Source organism: Eptatretus burgeri, chromosome 14 (genome assembly GCF_056783735.1).
Source record: "Eptatretus burgeri isolate ZD-2024b chromosome 14, Ebu_testis_v1, whole genome shotgun sequence".
NCBI lineage: Eukaryota > Metazoa > Chordata > Myxini > Myxiniformes > Myxinidae > Eptatretus > Eptatretus burgeri.
This window is the reverse complement of record NC_140974.1, coordinates 63,513,580-63,535,679: the sequence shown is the minus strand read 5'-3', so window position 1 is coordinate 63,535,679 and position 22,100 is coordinate 63,513,580. Positions and strand designations below refer to the sequence as shown.

Below are 22,100 nucleotides of genomic sequence, written 5' to 3'. Positions count from 1 at the left end.
GAGAGTGGGGGAGAGATTGGTGGAGAGGGCAGGAGGAGGGTAAAAAAGGGAGAGATGAGGAGGGGAGGGGAGAGAGAGGAGGGGAAAAAGGGAGAGATGTGGACAGGAGAGGGAGAGAGGAAGAGGATATGGAGGATTGGGGAGCGGAGTGGAGTGGGGGCGGGGGGGGGGGGATGGCGTGAGGAAAAAGTTTCCTTCTGTATCCATCCTGTCCACCTCATTCCTCCCTACCTCATTGTTTGTATAATCCTCCCTCTATTTTGTCCTTTAACTCCACTGTTGGTGTGTCTCCCCCATACCCCTCCCCCACCCTCGCTACTGTTCCTTTTATCCTGTTGCAACCTGATCCGTTTAGTGTTCTCGCTCTTCCACAAGCTTTGACTCTATACAATAAATGTTATACTGTAGGTTCCAACCATTGTGCAGGCTTCATGGGCCAATTGGTCTCTTTCTGCATTGAAGTTCCTTGGAAGGGACGTCATCTATTATATATTGTGAAATGTGGTGTCTGTCTGTGCATTCGTCTGTCACCCGTTTATGGTAGCCTTTTCCCATGTTGCATTTAAAAAGCTGAACACTTTTGAAACATTCACTCAATATTCAGTTTTGAAACCAGGATATTTTCCTCTCTTTTATTTCACAACCAGAATATTTTGCTCTCTTTTCAGACAAATCCAACCTCCGCCACCCTATGTTTTACCACCATTTTGTGATGGGTGGTATAAGTATCTCAGAGCATTGGTTCTGAGAGAAACCAAGAGTGCAACACAATTGACCTTTTTAAAGTCCATTAAATGTAATTTAAATTGATAGATTAACTTAAACTTTTCCCATCATTGTGGACAGATACTTTAGCTAGCTTTTCCCATCACTTGGGCCATGTACTCTTCCTAGTCATATATTTCCATGAGGAATGCTTTTTGTTCACCAAATTAAATACACACTGTGTTAGTGAAGCAAGAAATAAAGCACAAAACAAACCTCAGAGCTGGAATAAATAAGGAAATCTTGAAGCCATCTTGTTTACCCTATTTGCCTCGGATGTTACTGCAAAAGAGAAAGTGCAGTGAAACTTTTGAATGGTTCGAGTGAACACACTCCAACCCTTGCGTAATGCTCGCTGACACTGCTCTCACCACCCCACCCTACCCCCTGTGCATTATGTAATTTTTCATTCACATTTATTCAACTAACAGCCTACTAGGCCTTTGTTTGTAGCTCAGTGGAGTATAGTACTGCTCTCCTTGATTGGTTGGGACCCAAAAATATATTACTCTCTCCTGAATTCTGTGGAATCTAAGGTCCTCAACAGGATAGCAATTTTCCGTGATAAAGTCGAAGCACAAGGTTTGTTGCTCTCACATTACAGGCAGGTCAGTATCGTTTTTTATTGTTGTGTTTTTTTTAATGCCGTCTCTCCTTTGGTCTCACCCCCTCTGCCTCCTGAGTCCTCTTACCCTTCACAGCTCTTCCAGGATGTCCGCATTCTTCCAGTAACCCCTTCACGGTTAAACTCCCAAAATCTGAGCTTACTGCCCACTTAGACTCTTTTGTTCCTCTTTTCTCACGTTTTGTAGCACTGCCATCCAGAGGCGTTTCATTGTAGGAGTGAGGAAGAGAGGGATACCACGTGTGTGTGTGTGTGTGTGTGTGTGTGTGTGTGTGTGTGTGTGTGTGTGTGTGTGTGTGTGTGTGTGTGTGTGTGTGTGTGTGTGTGTTTGGTGGTCATTTCCATATGTGGGTTTCATAAGGTGGAACCGAGCCCTCCCAGGTCTCAAAGTATCCATCTTCATGTGTGCATGTACATCCACATATACACGTATACAGTGTGCACGTTTACAGTATGTGTGGAAGTTGCTGTTGTTGACTGCTATCTCCACATGTTGGTTGGTTTCAAGAGATGGAATGGAGACCTACCTGGTCTCAAAGTATCCACCTCCGTTGTGTCTCTGTGTGTGGCTTTGTGTTTGCATGCATCGTCAATTATACCAGTGCATCAATTACACTAAGAGCCATGAGCGACACTGTCAACTGGTCAGAACCATGGTATATAGAATGTCATTGACAAGAACAACCAAAGCCATTATTCACATTCAACACGAAGCACAAAAAACAAAACTCGTGATTGGATGATGTCCAAGGGGCCCTCCAAATGTCTCGGGTGGAGATGGGTAAAGGGATGGGGGGAGAGGGAATATATGTGAAGCCCCCCCCTCACCGTTCCCCTTTGTGTCCCTGAAGTTCATAACTGATATACTGTAATGATTTATGCACTGGCTCATCTGCCATGAATATTTACTGGCAGAATGGATTCAGCCCTCGAAGTATGCACACTCGCCTCTGAGCTGTCTCGCTTGGGTTGGAATTCCGACCCAGCTACAAATTCTCATCCTAGTGTCTCTCATGCAGGGTGATTCATCAATGTCTGTGTCGTCCCTCGGATGGACGTTAAACTTGGCATCCCTTCTGCCAGCATTGGTTGGTAGACGGACAGATCTCATGGTATCCTTCGTGACAGATCTCTTGGTATCCTTCGTGAAAGATCTCATGGTATCCTTCATGAAAAGTAGGCAAGCTATTGCCAGCACCATTGAAAAATGACAAATTAATGCTTTCACCTACAGAAGGCATTGCATCAGCAGCACAGCCGTGCTCTCAGTCAATGATGCTACTCGCAGCCATGTGCTGCATACGAAGAAGAAGTAGGAGTAGTACTATTTACAGGCTCTTGCATTGGAATCTTAGTCATTGTCATGAAAAAGACAAAAAAAAACCCCACCTGTCTTTATGAGTAATATATTTATGGGCTTGTGAATTATCTTTCTCACTCATAAGTGGGTAAGTTTTATCTCAATTCATTAACAATATAAGGCGCATTGTCGACATTGCTGAAACTGCTGTACAATGTGTGGAGAGTGTTTGCTGAATGAAGAAGGAAATAAAATTCAAGTGAAGGAAAGTTTGTGAATTACAATGTCTACATTGTGCTTCATGCAGATTCCAACCACGGCACATAGATGAACTTTCACTAGATGCAGACGATCCTGTCTATGTGGTTTCCCGAGGCTCAGATGGCTGGTACGAGGGCTTCAACATGCGGACGAGGCAAAGAGGAGTGTTTCCACATTTGTACGTGCGAAGGATTCGACATCGGACAAGGCAGTGTGGTGAGTGTCGAATGAGTGTGCTTAGTCAGAGAAATGTCATGGACGTTCCTTGTGCATTGCTGGAATATGAAGTTGCCATGTACGGTGTGCTTGGGTAGCTCGATTGTATTTTTTTTCTTCTTCTAAATAGCCCTATTGTCAATTGATGGCATTCCACATGAAGAATTGTGTGATAACTATTCTTCATGTGGAATGCCACTCGTGACCCCTGAATCATATAAGTCTGATCTTGGGGATATAAAGATGCCATGGTATCCTTTTTGTAAGAGAACTTCTTTGGGCCAATTAATATGGACATGTCGTTGTCTTAGTTGCTCCATACCTTTCTGGTGGAGAGGAAATGGGAAGGTGGAGTGGAGAGGGAGGGAGGCCCAACGTTGGCATCAAGGCACACGCACCCATGACTGGTCATGCACATTTCCATGCCTAAAGCATTACCTTGGATAGCTTGCTATTCCATCAGAGTTTACTCCAAAAGCAGCCCACAACCAAAGTAGAAATGAAAAACTTGGCCAGGTGGACCAGTAAACACCTATTCCTTTTGAAATGTGCCATTGGATATTTGTCCCCACAAGTGAATTAAAGCAGATGTGACAGCCAGCTTGATGTCACCTTCAATAGCTGGTGTGCTCATAGTTTGACATCTTCCTGCCTGTAAAACACCAGGTTGACAGTTTGTACTTGTCAGGAATCGAACCTAAATTAGACAGTTCGAGGGCAAGCACACTACCTCTGAGTTATCCCATCAACCCATGACCATAGTGCTGCGTATCTCCTGATAAATTAAAAGTTCTTCGTTCTTCATATATGGAGGCAGGTTTTGTAAATAAGTTGATTGATTTCATGGAATAGATTAAGATAAATGTAATAGATGAATAATGGTATATGGTTACTATAAAGGTGTGGACTCTGATATCCCCCGCCACCCCACCCTCCCCTTCCTGGCCTCATGGAAACATAATAAATATATCTGAGAGATTTTGGTTCTGAACTGAATACCTTAATTTCTCTCCTGTCATAAATGAACTGCATATCTGATTGTGGAGAAGGGAGTCAGGTAAGGAGAGAGTGGGTGTTGTGGATTCAAACTTTAATTGTATTTACATTTTACATCGAATCGAATCGCCCATCCTGGGATTCACATCAACGGCAATCCTGCATGAATCCAACATGAAGTGTTCAACAGTAATAAAATGAGCATGGCTATTATCATGTAGTTGTGTTTTCCACTTTGTATTGACTCTACTCACCGCCAAAAATAATTTTGTTCGTAAGAAAATGTTTTTTTGAAATCATTTTCTTGTGGTTTTCTCGTTTCAAGGAAACTTTTCTTCATTGAAGAAAATATTTTCTCACTACCAAAATTATTTTGTCGGTGCCATTGATTTGCATTTGCAATACAGCATTGTCCTTTCATTGACTAAAAATTGTCTGCTTAATTATCTGTGCAATTTCCATGACAGCAATATCCATGTATTTTTAATTTGAGTCTTGGATACACGTGATGGCTTAACGTTGGACTGACGTCAGCAACATGCCTGGTGTTGGCATAATTGTTATGGTGGTGGGCTTGGGATCCTAGGATCCTCGGTTCAAATCCCACTCGGCTGTTGAATCAATACCAGGTGGGGTTGACTGCCTGTCATCCTTCTGATGTTGGCAAAATGAGTGCCAGCTTGCTAGTATCCTGTGTCAGAGTAGCGACCCGTCCAGGATTGTGCCCAACAGCCAGAGACTGCTAAGGCAGCACCAACACTCTACACAGAGTATGGTCCCAATGGATGGATGGATGGACGTCAGCAACACCATTGGCATGACTTAATTTTGTCTATTGACCCAGTGTTGCCACAATGTTGGCTGGATGATGGCTGTTGTCCAACGCTAACTCAGTGTTGCTCCAACATCAACATACTTCCTTTAGCACAATGTTGGCACAACCTTTGGTAAAAAATGTCATGTGACCGATGTTGCCAAACAGACGTCGCTTTTATCCAAAGTTGTTGATGCTTGATGAATGTCGGAAATCCTCTGACAAACATTCACACCCTTGCTTACGTTGTTCCAGCATCAGTGCACGAGCCCGGATCCTTGGTCTCAATTTTAGTTCCTGTGGAAAGGATTTTTTTTTTTAATGTTTCTGATATTCTCTGCAAAATGTATGCAAGTTATATCTTTGTATTCATGCTTCCTCATGATAATATTCCAGAGAATTGTTTGAGGAACTGAAAGATGATGCCCTTGAGTGTGCAGGTCATTCACATTTGGCCTAGGCTTTTGTTATTAATGAAGGTCGTGCATTACCTTCATGGGCAAATGTCACCATACCGAGCTTCCAATTATTATTCTTCCCCTTCTTCTTCTTGCGATTCTTCCACTCTTTTCTTTATAAGGAGTGACGCCGAATGGTACATAACTTCTGCCCTGCCGTGAATACTCCTCCACTTCCTCCTATCCTCAGTTAACTCTCCACTCTCCAACCACCTCCACCTTCATGATATCCCTCCTCACACAATCTTCCCATCTCAGCTGTGGCCAACCTCTTTTCCTTCTGCCTTGCTCCCTGAACCCATCTGCTTTCTTTGCCATTCTCTCTCACTCCATCTGCACCAAGTGTCTCGCCAACTTCAGCCAACTTTTTATCAATCTCCCCATCAAGCTTACTTTTTTTTGTATACATTGTCAAGGCTCGTATGAGAGGTAACACATAACACACAACAAGGGGGGCAGGAGACAAGAGGGATGGGATAGAGAAGGACAAAACAGTGGGGAACAGAGACAGTAGGAAATCTGTGGAAGGGAGAGGGATGGGGTGGGGAACACAGGGTATACAAGATGGACACTACAGTGACTTTCAGGAAGGAAAGCAGGGAATTTGAAGGAGGTGGGTTTTGGGTGGATTAACGGGGGTAGAAAAGATCGTGGTTTTGGATGTGGGAAGATGAGAGGTGGTGGTGAACAACTGTTTTGAAGACCTGAAGGGAAGAATTGGATTGAAGAGAGTGTGGGAGTTTATTCCAAAGGTGGGGAAAAAAGAGGAATGAAAGGGTGAAGATGAGCAGTGATTCGTGATTTTGGTAGTTTTACCAGAAGGGGGTTGCTGGCAGACCTTGAGCGCCCTGTGGAAATATGGTGGGGACATGTCGCAGACAGAGCGGGGGGGGGGGGGGCGAGGCCGGAGAGGAGACGGTAGAAGATAGAAAGACCACCGACCTGCCTGCTGTGAGAGAGTGAGAGGCCCAAAGACTCAGCCTCATCGTGGGAGATGCCAATGATCCTAAATGCCTTGGTTTCCACAGCGTGAAACTGAGACAGGTGAGAGGCAGGAGTACCAACCTTGAGAGGAGAGCTGTACTCCATCAGGCTGCGGACGAAAGCTTTGTATGTGGTCAGGAGCTCAGGTCACTTGCACACCAATCTCCAACCTCTGTCCACCCTCTTCACTCCCACAATCCCCCTGACCCAGTTGTTCTCGCAGACTTGCAGCCTCTGTTGTATGTCAGTGCTATCATCTCTCGACCGTAAAGGTAGGCAAGTGTTACACAAGACACTGGAACGTTCACTTTAAATTTCCTTGATATTTTTATGCCCCTGCTAATGCAGCTGCCAGAGGCATTTTGTTTTCGGGTTGTCCATCTGTACATCTGTGACAGGTTTTTGTTACCGCAATAACTGAATAACGACTGAAGGGATCGAAGTCAAACAAGTATGTATCATGATATAAAGATAAAATTCTTAGATTGTGGGGTCAAGAGGTCAAAGTACAAAGGTCAGAGGTCCTGTCAGGTATAAATACTGTTCCCGTACTAACTTGTGAACTCATGATGGAATTTTGACCCAACTTGGTAGAAGTATATTATTATATCTTTTGATGCAAATATTAACAGATTAAATTTCTGCGTCAAGAGGTCAAAGGTCAGAAGTCGTGTCAGGTAAAAATGTGATACTTGAGAACAGCTGAAGGGATTTAAATCAAACTAGGTACAAGTACAGTATGTACATCATGATGTAATAATGTGGGCGGAGGAATATCAGTCGATGTCGTGACGTCAAATTATGTCTAGTTCTGTCTCCCATCAATCCCTCCACCCACCTCCATGCATTCGTACTGTGGTGGAAAAGAACTCAATTTCCACAATGGTTCAGCACACAAAATAGCATCTTTAATACAAATACATCCGTGCACATACAGGAGAAAATATAACTACGAAATTCTCAAAAAACCTCACTAATGCAAGCCCTATATATGAAACAGGGGCGAGTGGGGGAAATGATTGAACAAGTAGGATAAAAGAGAAAAAGCTTTTCATCTGCAGTTCGAAATCAAAATAACTGCTTTCTGCTGCTGAGAAAGGAGTGAGAACATTACAAACAATGTCGGCAAGGCACAAGTACAGCCAATCAGAAAAGAGCACAGCAGCCCTTTCAAGGTTCCCCAGGGTTTGGAGGTACAGACAGTTACACAGATCAAGGAGTGAATCATTTCTTCGGCACGTTCTCAGCGCTGACAAAGAACAACATTACATTGAGTAGCGCTACTCGCAGAACCTCAGCAGCTCCCACAATGCGTCTACACAAAAAGCCATGCATTTGTGTACTAAATAATAAATATCTAAAGTTATGTTCAATCATGTACTAATTGATATACTTGAGTCTTCCTGGAACTTATGCAACATTTCTTGGTTGTTACATAGTTGTAATCAAAAAATGACAAATTAATATCAGTTGAAGGCAGATGTATGTTTTACAGAAAGCAAATGTACCAGAATACAGTACAGGGTTAATCATGTTTATAATGGAATCCTCTCAACTGCAGCATTTTACCAAAATTCAAATAATATTCGATGAGTGAGGAACAATGTCTTTATTCATTCACACTTTGGGCTGACAACACCAATTACAAATGTTTGAAGAGGAAATCTTTGACATTGCTGGGATATTTGAGAGTACCCACCTGTATCCTCTGCACTTCTGCTTATCCCCATCACTCTTCTCCCCAGATACTCAAACCTATTTCCTTGTCTGATCTCATTCACCTCTAACCTGACATTCATTTCTTTTCTCTGATGCCCAACCCACATAACTTCAGTCTTCTCCATACTCATCTTCAATCCATGTTTCTCAAATGCTTCCTTACACTCCCCCAGTACCTCCTACATCTCCCACTTACTCTCCACGACCACCTCCAGATCGTCCACATTCAACATCCTCCCCAGAATACTTTTCATGTTTACCTTCCTACTTACCAGGTTCATCACCATCATAAACATAATTGGACTGATCGAGCTTCCGTGTCTCATGCCAATGTTCTGACATCCTAGAAATGACATGTTCTGAACTCTGCTGATATCCTAGAACCAATCAAAACTCTTCCCTTTGTTCCCTAGTACATACTTTTCACCAACCTAATATCTGCTTCCAGCCCTCCCATCCATCCATCTCAGTGTCGCATCACCGTCTCTCTCTCTCTCTCTCTCTCTCTCTCTCTCTCTCTCTCTCTCTCTCTCTCTCTCTCTCTCTCTCTCTCTCTCTCTCTCTGGACAATGTCATAAGCCTTCTGAAGATACCCAAATCCGAATGCCATTTTACCTTGCATCTCCAACCTCTTCTCTAACAACTTTCTCAGCGTGAACATCCCATCCATCGTCCCACTACCCTTACTACATCCCTCGACATGCAATAATTGACAAGGCAAGTGTAGCCTTTGACAGACTTCAAATATGTCTGGCAGCAAAGAGGAATAAATCTGCATATGAAACTGAAAGTCTATAGTGCAATAGTCATGCCCACTCTGCTCTACACGTGTGAGACATTGACTATGTACCAGTGTCATGCCAAGAAGCTTACCACTTTCACTTGAGCTTCCTTCATAAGCTCCTGAAAATCAGATGGCAGGACAAACGAGATATCTGCGATCACAAAGCGATCGCAAAGGGTAACCCTCCTCTGACTTGCCCTTGGCCCACGATCCAATAATGCTAATATTTTGTTCAGACCACCATATTAACTTGACCTTAAACATTTAGGATGAGAGTGTAAATTAAAAAAACAACAATGTCTCCATCTACAACCTATCCATTACTCAGCATCATGAAAATCAAAGGAAAATTATTCAAGTTATGATCAAAAAGGTGTTTTTTGTTAATTAGGTCACCATTCAAAAACAGTAGGTCAAGGACACGAAACAAATATCAGGTGCACAACTTCAGTACAGATACGCTATTATGATGCAAAAACATCTTGCAAGTGGTTTTTGGTAGATTCTGCATTGGCAAAATTGAGTGATGACAAAAAAAAAATGCGTTAATTTTTCAGACGGCCATTTGACCTCGACCTTTAACTCGGAGGGTATGATGTAAATGTGCCTTGCTCTTTGGCCTAGGCTATCTCGAGAGGGCAATTTCATTCCGATCAGCCAAACCTCAGTCAAGTTTTGGTGAAAAGTTAAAATATCTATAATTGGGTCATGGCCTTAAAATTAGGGCAAAGTCAAATGTCAACCCCGCATACTTTTTATTCCCATTATTGATGCAAAATTTCATTCCGAAAGTCCTTCTACATTGACAGGACCAAAGGGAGAAAAACAAATGTTGGTTATGGTACTCCTATAAGGGTGTAACACCTTGACCTTTAACCTGGAGGGGTATGATGTACATTAAGCATAAATGCAGCTTGCTCTAGGGTCTAGGCTATCGAGAAAGGGCAATTTTGGTCCGATCGGCCGAACCTTAGTTGAGTTTTGGTGAAAAATGTTAAAATGTCCATAATTAGGTCATGACCTTAATTATGTCAAGATTTAAAAAAAATATGTGACAATCCCGCATACTTTTAAATTGCATTATTGATGCTAAATTTCCTTCTGAATTGGGCGTGCAGGAAGGAAAAGAAAAAAATGTAAATGGTGGTTTATTACTCCTAGGGGTCGAAGAAACTCTGTGGTACCATTAAAATTGGGGGCACTATTTGGAGAAACAAACCCTATACCAGCTATAAGCCTTCCCATATCCTAAAGGAGGAGGCTTAAATACCAGACACTGAGGTGCTCATCCAGGCTGGCACATCAAGCATTTATACCATACTGAGACAGTAACAACTGAGATGGGCTGGTCATGCAGCCAGAATGCCTGATACTTGCTTACCAAACCAAATCTTCTGTGGAGAGCTTGTCTGAGCCGTGCTTTCATGTTGATTAAAGGAAGCGCTTCAAGGATACTCTGAAGGCTTCGCTTCGGGGTTTTGATATCGATCCTAAAAGTCATGGTGGAAGATGTCCCAGCATTGAGGCACCTGGCGCCATCAAATAGAAAAAGGTGCGGTCTCCTTCGAAAGCAAGCACATATCAGAGGCAGAGAGCAAATGCAAGCAGAGGAAATCCCGAGTTAGAAGGTCATCTAATACTCAATCATCTGCGGTATCCTGTACTATTTGCAGTGGAATCTTCCGGGCACAGATCGGCATCAGTCACCTATGTATTCATTGAAACCTTACAGTCAACCCAGATGATGAACATAGTCATCTTTGCTTCGAAGGACAAACATCATCACCCTTTCTAAAACCCTGATGTTCTTCACCTTTCTCCCTCTTCACACTCTTTCTTATCCTCCCATCCAGAATCCCCTCCAATACCTTCATGACATGACTTAGGAGGGAAATACCTCTGTACCTCCCTGGGTACTAAACATCACCCTTCCTCTTCCATATTGGCAAAGTTAGGCTTGTTCTCCAATTCTCAGGAATGTAACCGTCTCTCATACATATAATCAACAGCCTCTTCGTCCAATTGACTCTGACTTCTCCGACTGCAATTAGCATCTCCTTATGCACCTCATCAATGCCTTGTGCTCTTCTCTTCTTCATCCTCTTTCATGCTGTCGGCACCTCCTCCTCCATGATCCTGCCTGCCTGCCTGTCCATTAAATAAATCACCAAGCCTGCCATGTTCACACGAGGTAATTCTGTCAAGTTCAAAGTCTACTCACGAACAGGGATAATCAGGGAGGTTTGGTAGAACATGCCGTCCACAGCATGTCCACAGGCCTTGGATGGGCCCACATCATCAGGGTTTTTGTAGTACAGGCTGAAAGATCTCAACTTTTTGGGTGAGTTGATCAGAGGTGCTGAGGTGCTGGTGCTGAATGAGGAGTCGGAGCCTTGAGGTGCATGCAAATCATACTCACGAAAAATATAGGAATGTGAGAAATATCCGTGGATGAGAGGTATTTGGTTCAAACAATTTCCAGCACCTCTAGGTGCTAAATGAGGAGTTGGAGCTGCTTGGATTACGGGTTTCCTGGGTCAAAACTAAAATCCAGGCTTTCAATGACGTCTTGGATGCTGCTATCCTGTCTGTACCTATTTGTGGTGAGGATGTTGAGGTCACGGAGAGATTCACTTACCTTGGCAGTGATATTCATGTCTGCTGGCTGTGAGCCAGAGGTCAACAGACATCTAGGTCAGGCCTGGAGAGTCATGGATTCACTGGATCATGGAGTGTCCCGCTGCCGGTACCTATGCGAGAGGACGAAAGTCCTTGTCTTCAGGTCCTTGGTGCTTCCAATCTTGCTCTATGGATGTGAGACTTGGACTCTGACCAGGGATCTAAGACGGAGACTTAATTTCTTTGGTGCCAGGTCTCTTCGGAGAATCCTTGGCTATCTATCGCTGGTCGGACTTTGTGTCCAACGAGCGGTTGCTGAGAGAGACTCAAATGAGATTTGTTACCTGCATAGTCCGTAAGCATCAGCTGCAGCTGTATGGACATGTGGCTCATTTTTCTGATGCTGATCCTGCTCACCAGATTCTCTCAGCGAGGGAGCCTCGTGAGTGGAGGAGGCAAATGGGCCAATCATGTGCCTTGTGGTAGCAGCAGGTTGATCAGCATCTCAAGGAGATGGGGATGGTCCAGGAATCTGCATGGGGGATGGCCAGATGGAGGCCCTTGGAGTACCGGTGGAAAGTGGACGCAGCGATGCGCTACTCCGGCGCATGCTCCCATACTTGACCTGACCTGATCAGAATGTTCTCCAAATCTTTCGTTGTGTGGAGGCACACACTTCTCTCAGATATTTTCCCAAGTATTTTCTTCTTCTTTTAGAAGCTTTGTGAGCCATTTTAGTCAACAACCCTCTGGCACACACAATATATGTTCTCTGCCCTGATACTTCGTTGCGAGGATGTTTCTGTACATGCAATCCGAGCATTCTGAGCATACATATATACCATTTGATGTTTTAAAGTTCTTCTTGCAGGCTTGTAAGATATCATTGAAAAAAAAGAGATCATTCGTTATATGTGCATTGGTACAGTGTCCAATTGGAGCCAAGTCATTTTGAGAGATTCTTAACACCCTCTGCTCCCTCCTTTCCCATACTTTCAAACTTTCCCATACCTCCACCTCCTCCCCCTCCCTCTCTGTCACTAGCTTCCCATTGCCATCCTTAATCACCACCACCTGTCCCCCTTCATGCCGTCCCGACCATCCTCATCCCTGTCACGAGCTAATTTATAGATCATCTTCCCACCATCCTCGTCTGAATTGCTAAACACATCTGCCTCTATGTCATTCATTGCCTTATCCACTGCTCTCCTATTTTGCCCATAAAAGTGCCTCACATCAGTTGTCCCCCTCTATCCTTGATCTTCTCTATCCTCTTCCAAACCTTCTCACTGACGACCTTCGCTACTTCCTCCATTCACCATACCTTGTTTCCTCCATGCATTCGCACACACCTGTATCCTCCTCCATGCCTCTGCCTCTGGATTTCTATTCCTCCATCCAATTATCGTCTGTAAATTCCAACAGGATCAAAGTGCTTCTTTGACCAGGAATTTCATAATTAATTGTTGCTCCTCTGTTGTTTAAAATCTGTTTTTTCATTTATTTTTTTTTTTGCTTCTTGATTTTTCAGCACAGGCATTAAATTCTGGGTATTGTTTACCAACATCATGATGAAGAATTTTCTAAAACTATTTATCCATATATATATATATATATATATATATATATATATATATATATATATATATATATATATATATATATATATATATATATATATATATATATATACACATTACTTAAATGCATTTAAAAAATAAATAATTGTCCAAATTTTAACCACATTTGTATTCGTATCTCTTTGGCTATGGGAAATGAAGCTGAATGTGGACTTGAGGGAAAGTAAGATTATTTATTTCTCTTTTTGTTGTTCAAGATTTCATTTGTGAGGAGAGCAGGTAAAAGCAGCGAAAGCACATGGTTGGAGTCCTTTCCTTTGAGGTTTCTGGGTTCGGTCGAAGTCCCTTATCACCAAGGAAATGAAGTCCTCATATCAGCTATGAGGAAGGTAATTCATTCCATCTCGTACTTGCACATTCTCACGTGTGTTTTGTCGGTAAAAGACAGTGAGTGCTAGCTATCATGTGTAGCCAGTGGCTGCTCGTGCATCATTTTCTGGGGGAGTGGCTGTGCCACTGATGCAGTGCCCTCGATTACCAGTACACTGGTACTCATTTTGCCAACCTCAGAAGGATGACAGGCCGAGTCAACCCCACCTAGTGTTACTTCAACGGAAAACAGGGGCACGAACTCAAGACGCTAAGATCTTAAGCCAACCACCTTAACTGTGAAGGCAACACCAGGCTTAGTAAGTGCTAATCATGGGGCTTAAGGTGTGTCATGGTGTTTGATGCAAGGTTTTCTAAATGTCATTGTCCCGCTGGACTGAGCAAGCCTTTCAGCTTGGTTTCATGAAAGAGTTGCAACACTTTCATGAATATTTATTTTTAACCGGTCTTGTGTAATGATGGTGCAATCCCCCCTGACTGCTTCTTTTTCGTTTTTCACCAGGTATGTACCGTGTGGACACATCTTTATACAGAAATGTCAACATGGTATAGAATCTGATACTTTAGACATACAGGTATCCCCCGCTTCACAAACGTTTGCATAGCGAAGGTTTTCTACAATGAATGGTTTCATTTAGGACTATTCCTCGCTTAACGAAGGTCTTCATTCGCTACAACGAAGGAGCTGTCACAGTGTCATGGTGATTGTGCAACGTCACTTCCGTGGCGGTGATAAGTATGATGCGACGTTTTTCCACCGATTAACTTTTCAGAAGGCTTGTGAATAATTAACTTTTTTAAATGAAAGGGTTAAAAATAACCATCTCCTCCACCACCTCCCGACTGCCTTCTGTACAGAAACTTGGACTCAAGATTGTTTTCGTAAGTGTTACAACTAAATTAACTGAAATTATTATGTTAGTGTCTCTATTAGTAGGTAAATAATAGTATTATAATGTCACTTGCAACTAAAAGCGTCGTTATACCAAGCATATGGCATTGCTTTTTGACCGAAACTTTACAGTTTGGAAACAAAGTCCAATTGTCACAGAGGAAACTAGAAGGGCACTCGGTAGAGCGCATACCTCCACCATGCAATGCCTGATCCACGAGAACGTATCAGGCCCAATACATTTTTGAACAAAAATTAAAAAATTCTCGTATCCGGATCTGGATTCGGATCTTCACCAAAATCTAATCAATTCATCCTTGTCACACACACAACCTGTACACAAAGTTTCATCGGAATCTGCCCACAACCTTTTGAGATATCGTGCTGTGTATTGTTTTAGCCCTGTCTTAATGGTGAAGAATAAGTTGAAAAATTATCATATCTGGACCCGGATTCTGATCTTCACCAAAATCGAATCAATTCTTCCTCGTTGCACACCCAGCGTGTCCACCAAGTTTTGTCCGAATCCATGGACATCTTTTTGAGATATCGTGCTATATATCGTTTTTTGTCCGATCTCTCAATGGTGAAGAATAAATTTAAAAATTCTAGTAGCCTGATCCGGCTCAGCTATTAGGTCCACATCGCTTTGTTTTCAAAAGCTGTGCCACTGTATTCAGCTTTTTATGAGAGCATTCGGCATCTTGCATTTTGAATGTTTATCCATAAAGATGAAATGACTACCCAAACAAGATTCAAGCCCACAATGGTAATAAGGGGATGTGAATTAATTCGGTTATAACAATGAAACTCCACCTTACTGTGGTATTGTAGTTGTTCTACCATGTTAGCATTAAACAGCTGAATACAGTGGCACAGCTTTTGAAAATGAAAACGAAGCAGTGTGGACCTCATAGCTTGATTTCTCTACCACTCATCATCCCTTGTTGCCATCTCCGTTTATTTTCTCCGTCAGTCCTGCTGTTGGAATTTCCCCTTTCTCTTTCTGCTGTTCCTTTTGTTATGTTGTTCCCAATCTGTTCTGTGTTCTAGCTCTTCCACGAGCCTTGACTGTGTAAAAATAAATAAATTGGTCCCTCATAGCTTGGTCAGTTCCTAATAGCTTGCACTGATGAGATGTTTTCTTGAGGGGATTTTTGGTTTTGCTAATAGATTATGGACGGAACTAATATATAAGATAACTCTAACATCCAAACTCTGATTGGTAAGAGTAGCTCGTCATCGTCATCATCATCGTCGTTGTCATCGTCAGGTACCAGACACCCAGGCAGATACGACACCCAGTTTGAAGTCCATCCAAAAGACGGCACACACACACATTGATACCTCCCCATGTCTGTGAAACACCCTGATGACTGTTTATAGCCGAGTCAGGATTGAAACCTAGGCTGGAGAGCGCAGAGGCACGTGTGCCTACCTCAAGGCTACCCTGCCAGCCCATCCACATTAAGTTGGCAAAGCTATTTGCAAAGTGTGATGGAAGATCAATAATAAATCGCCCTCATTGTAAAAGAAACTTTGAACTGGTCCGAATGCACAAGGCAATGGAAAAACGATAAACCTGAAGAATTACCATCGAACTGGTCTGTTGTCCAATATTTAAAAATCATTTAGCAAAAGTTGTTATAACCGACTCGCACTTGAACTGGACAACAGTCAACCATGGGAGCAAACAGGTTTTTAGAAACCTGGAAACTTGACAATGAACCGGCTTCTGGAAAAAAATCAAGTGCCAAATATAACTTCCCCTCGAGCAGGAAGGCAAGAGATTCAAATTTATCATTGCAAGTTGGAAAACAAACAAACAGTGATTACAATAAATTCGGCCAACTCATAAAATGGATGCAGAGCACTTATAAGAAGTGAAGGGCTGATGTATCCGAGCTGGATAGGCAGCATTTGGAGAATCCCCAAAAAAATCATTGAAGTCAAACTGCCTTTGTGTTTGACAAATAAATTTACAATCGCAATGTTTCATGCCAGCAATGACGTTTCACAGCGAAACATCTTAGAAACAGGAGGGAGCAAAGATTGATCACCATGCATTGTGACATGCAAACATGTTGTCATGGAATAACAATCGGAAAACGGATAAGGCATTTGGCTGGACACGTAGCAAGAAGATCAGATGACCTGTCCATGACATCGATTGCAAACTGTCAAGCGAGAGAAGGACCTGAAAGAAGGGGAGGAAGACCAAAGATGATGTGGAGAGATAGAATTAAAAAATTCACCAAAGTATTCCTTTGATGATGATGTTGCCACAGCCCATATCTCTCAGCTATTTATGAATAAGCACTCAAACCAAATCTGGGTATTCGCACACACCAACGGGCAAGGACTGCAATCTACCTCCCCACGAACGAGTTGGGTTGATATCTCGAACAACACCTGATATGGATTATGCCTGGAAATACTTCCACAAAAGTCTACTACCCGACTCTCTCTCATGCACCAGTTTAATCCCGTCCTGTCCAATCTGCGACTCTTCCATCCATCCTCTTGGCCCAAGTACACTGAATCCTGTGGGGAGGCATTTGCTGCCTTTCTCAACATGAAAAGCCAACTCAGGTAACTTTAAGTCCAAGGATATTTTTTATTTCTGAAGTGGATTTATTTTATCCAAGTAGATTTTAAAATAGGTGAAATACTGTATAAATGTACCTTGTGAAACCCATTCATGAAAGTTATCATCATGAGGCCAATGGGCCCTACAAAGATCAATATTGTTGATGATAATGATTATGATGATGATGAAGTCACTCTGAGTCACAAGAGAGTTCATAGAACACCTTATCCCACATTGGCTTGAGAAAAAGGGCATGGAACGGGTATTTTTACCTCTTGTTTTGTGTTTCCGAGCATGATCTATATTTCCTATGAGCTGCTGTTTTGTCTGAATCTTGATATTCCCTAATGCTGAGAGCAATGGTGGCAAATTTGATTTGTCGAGATGGCGTAATATTTTATCCAAATACTGCGAGACTGGAAGTTTTTTGGAAGTGCCAACAAGATTATATGTGTTCTACAGTGCTCAAGTATATCATTCAATTAAAATAAAATAAAAGTTTTAATGGCTGCAGGATAAATAAAAAAAATTTTGGAAGTTTACCGCCACTGATGCCGTCTTTTCCACCACCTTAATTTAAAACGTTAAATTAGTTCTTGCCTGCTGTTTGTGTCCTTTATGGCATTCCTAAAATAGTAAGTTTCCTGTTTGGAATGATTTTCAATTTTGTTTGACTGCCAGACAGGTAGACAGACTAAAAAAAAATTACCTTACTCCTCTGTGCGCATGTGAGCTCGGGACGAGATTTCGTGCAATTTGACTATTTCAGAGCCAAAGTACTTATAAACTGCAGGTTCATGTTCTACTGTATTCAAAATGTAAAATTCAATTGAAATAAAGTAGTTCCTCAATCACAGACTGATGTCTGTGACAGAGTGAACCAATTGCTTAACTCGGCTTTTAGTTGCGCTTCACGTGCGCGGTAATTATGTCTGTCCTCAGGTATGCCAGAAAGCATAATCTTGAAAACCTCAAGGCTGAACTGTCCTCCCACTCAGTTTCCTCAGTCATGGTTGTGACTTGTCAAATCCACCTTGAGTGAATGCTCCCCCCTCCACCCTTCCTTCACCTCAAATTACATCGCTGCATCTACTGGACTTGTGTCCTCACCCTAGGGCCGAGAAGGTACAGGAAGTTCTGTCCAGCCACGACACTACAAATAGCCTCAAATTTGTGTGCAAAAATTAAAAAAAAGTTATCATGACCTGACAGTGCAGAGAAGAATGGAGCACATTGAAGGAGAGCTTATTAATATTTTTGATTCAAGGTCTCTGCTCATGGAGGAGTGAGGCGATGGTGGTTATAGGGTAATGTACTGCTAGTATGACAGTGGGGTGACAGATCAACTTAACAAACAAGAAGAATGGAGAATGGAGAGACGGACTGACAGACAGACAGAATGAAACCCGCAAGTAAGTGAAGTCGGGTTCGCTATAGTTAATGAGGGTGGAAGATATTGACTGTAGTGATGGGGGTGTGATGTGTGATGTGTGATGGTGGTGCACCACCTGCTTGATCAACATTGTCTGACAACAGCCTGAAATAAGCAAGTCAAGTATGAATGAATGATTGATAAAGAAACCACTACTCGAAGAAATATAATGTTGATTTAACTTTTTTAACATGTTTAACAAAATTCACCAAAGTATCCGTTTGACGTTTACTTTGTCCTTGTCATTATCCTTGTTATTCATGTCAAAGTATGTTGATTCTCCGAATGTCCTTGTCCTGTATGTGATACAAGGAGTCGAAAAGGTATCCCCCCGCCCCTCTTCAACGAAAGTTTCAAGGCCCAAATCATGACTTCTTCTCCAACAGAATCAGGAAACTCACCCACTTCTGTGGAAAAGGTGTCACCCCAGCTGGAAACACAAATTCTTATTTTTCTTCCATGTGTAGCATATATGGCTGTGTACTCCTCAGACATATGGTTGGGGGGATGGGGGGAGGGGGGTAGCATCATTTGCTGAGGGCATAGCTGTGTGGCTGATGCAGTTGTCCCTGTAAGTTCCAGTAGGAATTTGCAATTTGTTCAGGGTGCTGGTGATAGCTCTCCTACCCTTCACAAAGAGCATCATGGGATCTTTAATGTCAACCAACCAATGCTGGCAGATGGGATGCCCAGTTTATCGTCCACCCAATGGACCTTGTTGCCTCACCTTCACCTGAGGTCCTCACCTTCACCTGAGGTCCTTCACCTGAGGTCCATACATTGTTGCCTCACCTTGCCTGCGAGACACCAGGATGACAGTTTATAGCTGGGTCAGGATTTGAACCCACGCTAGACAGCTCAGAGGCAAGTGTGAGGAAACGCAACAATCAAGAAAATGACTAACATTTGTGTGTAGTTTCCCTGATGCAGTGCCATTCATTCCTTCATGGTTGGAGAACAACTTTTTGATTTCTCTTCTTTCATGTTCAAGCTCACCCTGCATGGTTCCTTACCAATCACATTAATTGCACTAAACATGAGTTGATGTGCAGTGCCAATAGAAAGTCTGCACCCCCTTTCAAAAATTTTCACCTTTTGCTTCCTTATAGCTTGGAATTAAATTGCATTAAATCAGACTTTTTCCACCTTTATTTACACATCGTAACCCACAACTTCCAAGTGAGAAACGAATTCCACAAATTTCAGAAAATTAATTAACAAGAAAAGAGAGAATGCGAGTGGCGCTTAGACCCCGTGGGGTGGAAGACCCCACGGGGTAAAAATACAAAACTGGAATATCTTGGTTAGATAAGTGTCCACCCCCTGAGTTAATACTTGGTTGAAGCACCATTGACAGCAACTACAGCTGTGAGTCTGTTGGGATAGGTCTCCACCAACTTTGCACACCTTGATTGGGCAATCATTGCCCATTCTTATGTTCAAAACTATTCAAGCTCAGTCAAGTTGTGTGGGGAACGTTAATGGACAGCAATCTTCAAGTCATGCCACAGATTTCCGATTGGATTTAAGTCATGGCTCTGACTGGGCCACTCAAGGACGTTTATCTTTTTCTTCCTTAGCCACTCCAGTGTAGCTATGGATGTGTGGTTTGGGTCATTGTCATGCTGAAAGGTGAATTTCCATCACAATTTCAGCTTTCTTGCAGAGGACAGCAGGTTTTCCTCTCGGATTTTTCTGTATTTTGCTCCATCCATTTTCCCTTCCATCCAAACCAGTGCCTCAGTCCCTGCTGATGAGAAACATCCCCATAACATGATGCTGCCACCACCATGCTTCACAGGAGGGATGGTGTTCTTTGGCTGATGTGCTGTGTTGGGTTTGTGCCAAACTTAACATTTTGCATTTAGGCCAAAAAGTTCCATCTTGGTTTCATCAGCACAAAACGTTTTGCCACATGGCTTCAGAATCTCCAGAGTGTTTTTTGCATACCTCAAATGGGACTTAAGGTGGGCTTTTTTGAGTAATGGCTTCCTTCTTGCTACCTTTGCCAGTAGTACAGGCCAGATTTGTGGAGTGCTTAGAATATTGTTGTCACATGCATACAGTGACCAGTCTTTCTATAAAGACCTCTTTCAAAGTTGCCAATGGCCTCTTGGTGACCTCTCTGATCAGTCTCCTCCTTGCTTGGTCATCCAGTTTGGAGGGACAACCTGATCAAGGCATGGCCTTGGTGGTACCATACGCCTTCCACTTCTTAATGATTGTCTTGACTGTGCTCCAAAGGATATTTAAGGCCTTTGACATATTTTTATATCCATCGACTGATCTGTGCATTTCCAAAACTTTATCCCAGAGGTCTTTTGAAAGCTTCTTGGTGCTCATGGTTGAGTCTTGCGCATGTGAAATGCACTACCCAGCAGAAATCTACAGGAACAGCTGTTTTTATTCTGAAATAATCAGAATCACTACAATTTAACACAGGTGGAGGCCAATTAACTTGGTGTGTGATTTTGAAGGCGATTGGTTACACCTGAACTAATTTACAATTGCTATTATAAGAGGGGTGGACACTTATCCAACGAAGATATTCTAATTTTGTATTATTAATAAATTTTCTGGAATTTGTAAAAATTTGTTTTTCACTTCGAAGTTGTGGCTTATGATGTGTAAATATAGGTGGGAAAAGTCTGATTTCATGTAATTTAATTCCAGGCTATATAACATGTGAAAATTTTGAAAGAGGGCTGTAGACTTTCTATAAGCACAGTACATGCTTGTACTTGTATTTTCACATAACCTTGTGCCCATTCATGGAAACGAATTTAATGTATGACTTCCACTGTTAATAAAAAAAATTCACTTCTGTCTTGATCTTTCAGGTGACTTCAGTGCACTTCTCATCAGCACGGGAGGCGATTCGGTGCATGCTGGAGGTTTCTGTTGGAGGCGTGAGGCTGTCAGGGAGAGGAGCAAGGAAGAACCGGAGGAAAACGCATTCCCAGGTAGAGAAAACAAACTTCAACGCAGAACACCTTTTAAGCTCATCAAGTATGCACAAGGGTTGCCAACCTGTGCTCTCTTCTTTTTCATTGCCGAGCATCACACAAGGAAGCAGCATGTACCATTTTTAAGTTCTTTGGTAATGACTCGGCTAGGGTTTGAACTGCTGACCTGAGACCTCCCATACTCAGAGCAGACGCTTTTACCATTACGCCACCGAGTCTCCGGATATCAGACGTCCAAATGGCATCTGGTTAATAACATCACCGAGTGGTGAATCCAAAGTGAGGAATGACCGAGCATTGGGAAATTACAATAAGCTGGGAACACTATGCTTTTTCTGGCTGTTGGTGCATTAACAAGTCGGGGATTTCATTTCGGTAAAAAAATGAAAAGCTCGCGATTGTGTGCGCGCAAAAGGATATTATGAAAGATTGATTTTAATGTCTTCTCCCCCCCCCCCCCCCAGGGAGTAACTTTCAGTCATTACTTCTTGTTGAAGGATGTTGCTTTCTGTGGCTGCTATCCACAGCACAGCCGGTACGTCAGAATCTGAGGAGCAATATTGTTTAAAAAAATGACACAAACAATAAAATTATATATTTTTTTTATTTCATTTTATTTGATTTCAAGTATTTGTTTATGTGTTTGTACGTTATTCTTTCATAGCTGAACGGTAGCATCTAGAACCCCCAGATTTTGCTTTGTGGTACT

The 22,100-nt window shown here is 42.5% G+C and overlaps 1 protein-coding gene across 6 annotated transcripts in view; it reads left to right on the top strand.

The window, feature by feature from the left end:
- LOC147013404 (uncharacterized) overlaps positions 1-22,100 on the top strand; it is a 153,358-nt gene that overhangs the window by 121,566 nt on the left and 9,692 nt on the right. For 5 of the 6 annotated variants that reach the window (XM_085855202.1, XM_085855201.1, XM_085855200.1 and 2 more), the window contains 4 exons: positions 2,998-3,167; positions 13,401-13,510; positions 21,266-21,388; positions 21,856-21,926. In XM_085855202.1, the coding sequence (XP_085711328.1) occupies positions 2,998-3,167; positions 13,401-13,510; positions 21,266-21,388; positions 21,856-21,926 (474 nt within the window). The remainder of the gene's footprint in view (positions 1-2,997; positions 3,168-13,400; positions 13,511-21,265; positions 21,389-21,855; positions 21,927-22,100) is intronic. The other variant, XM_085855205.1, reaches the window with a different exon arrangement.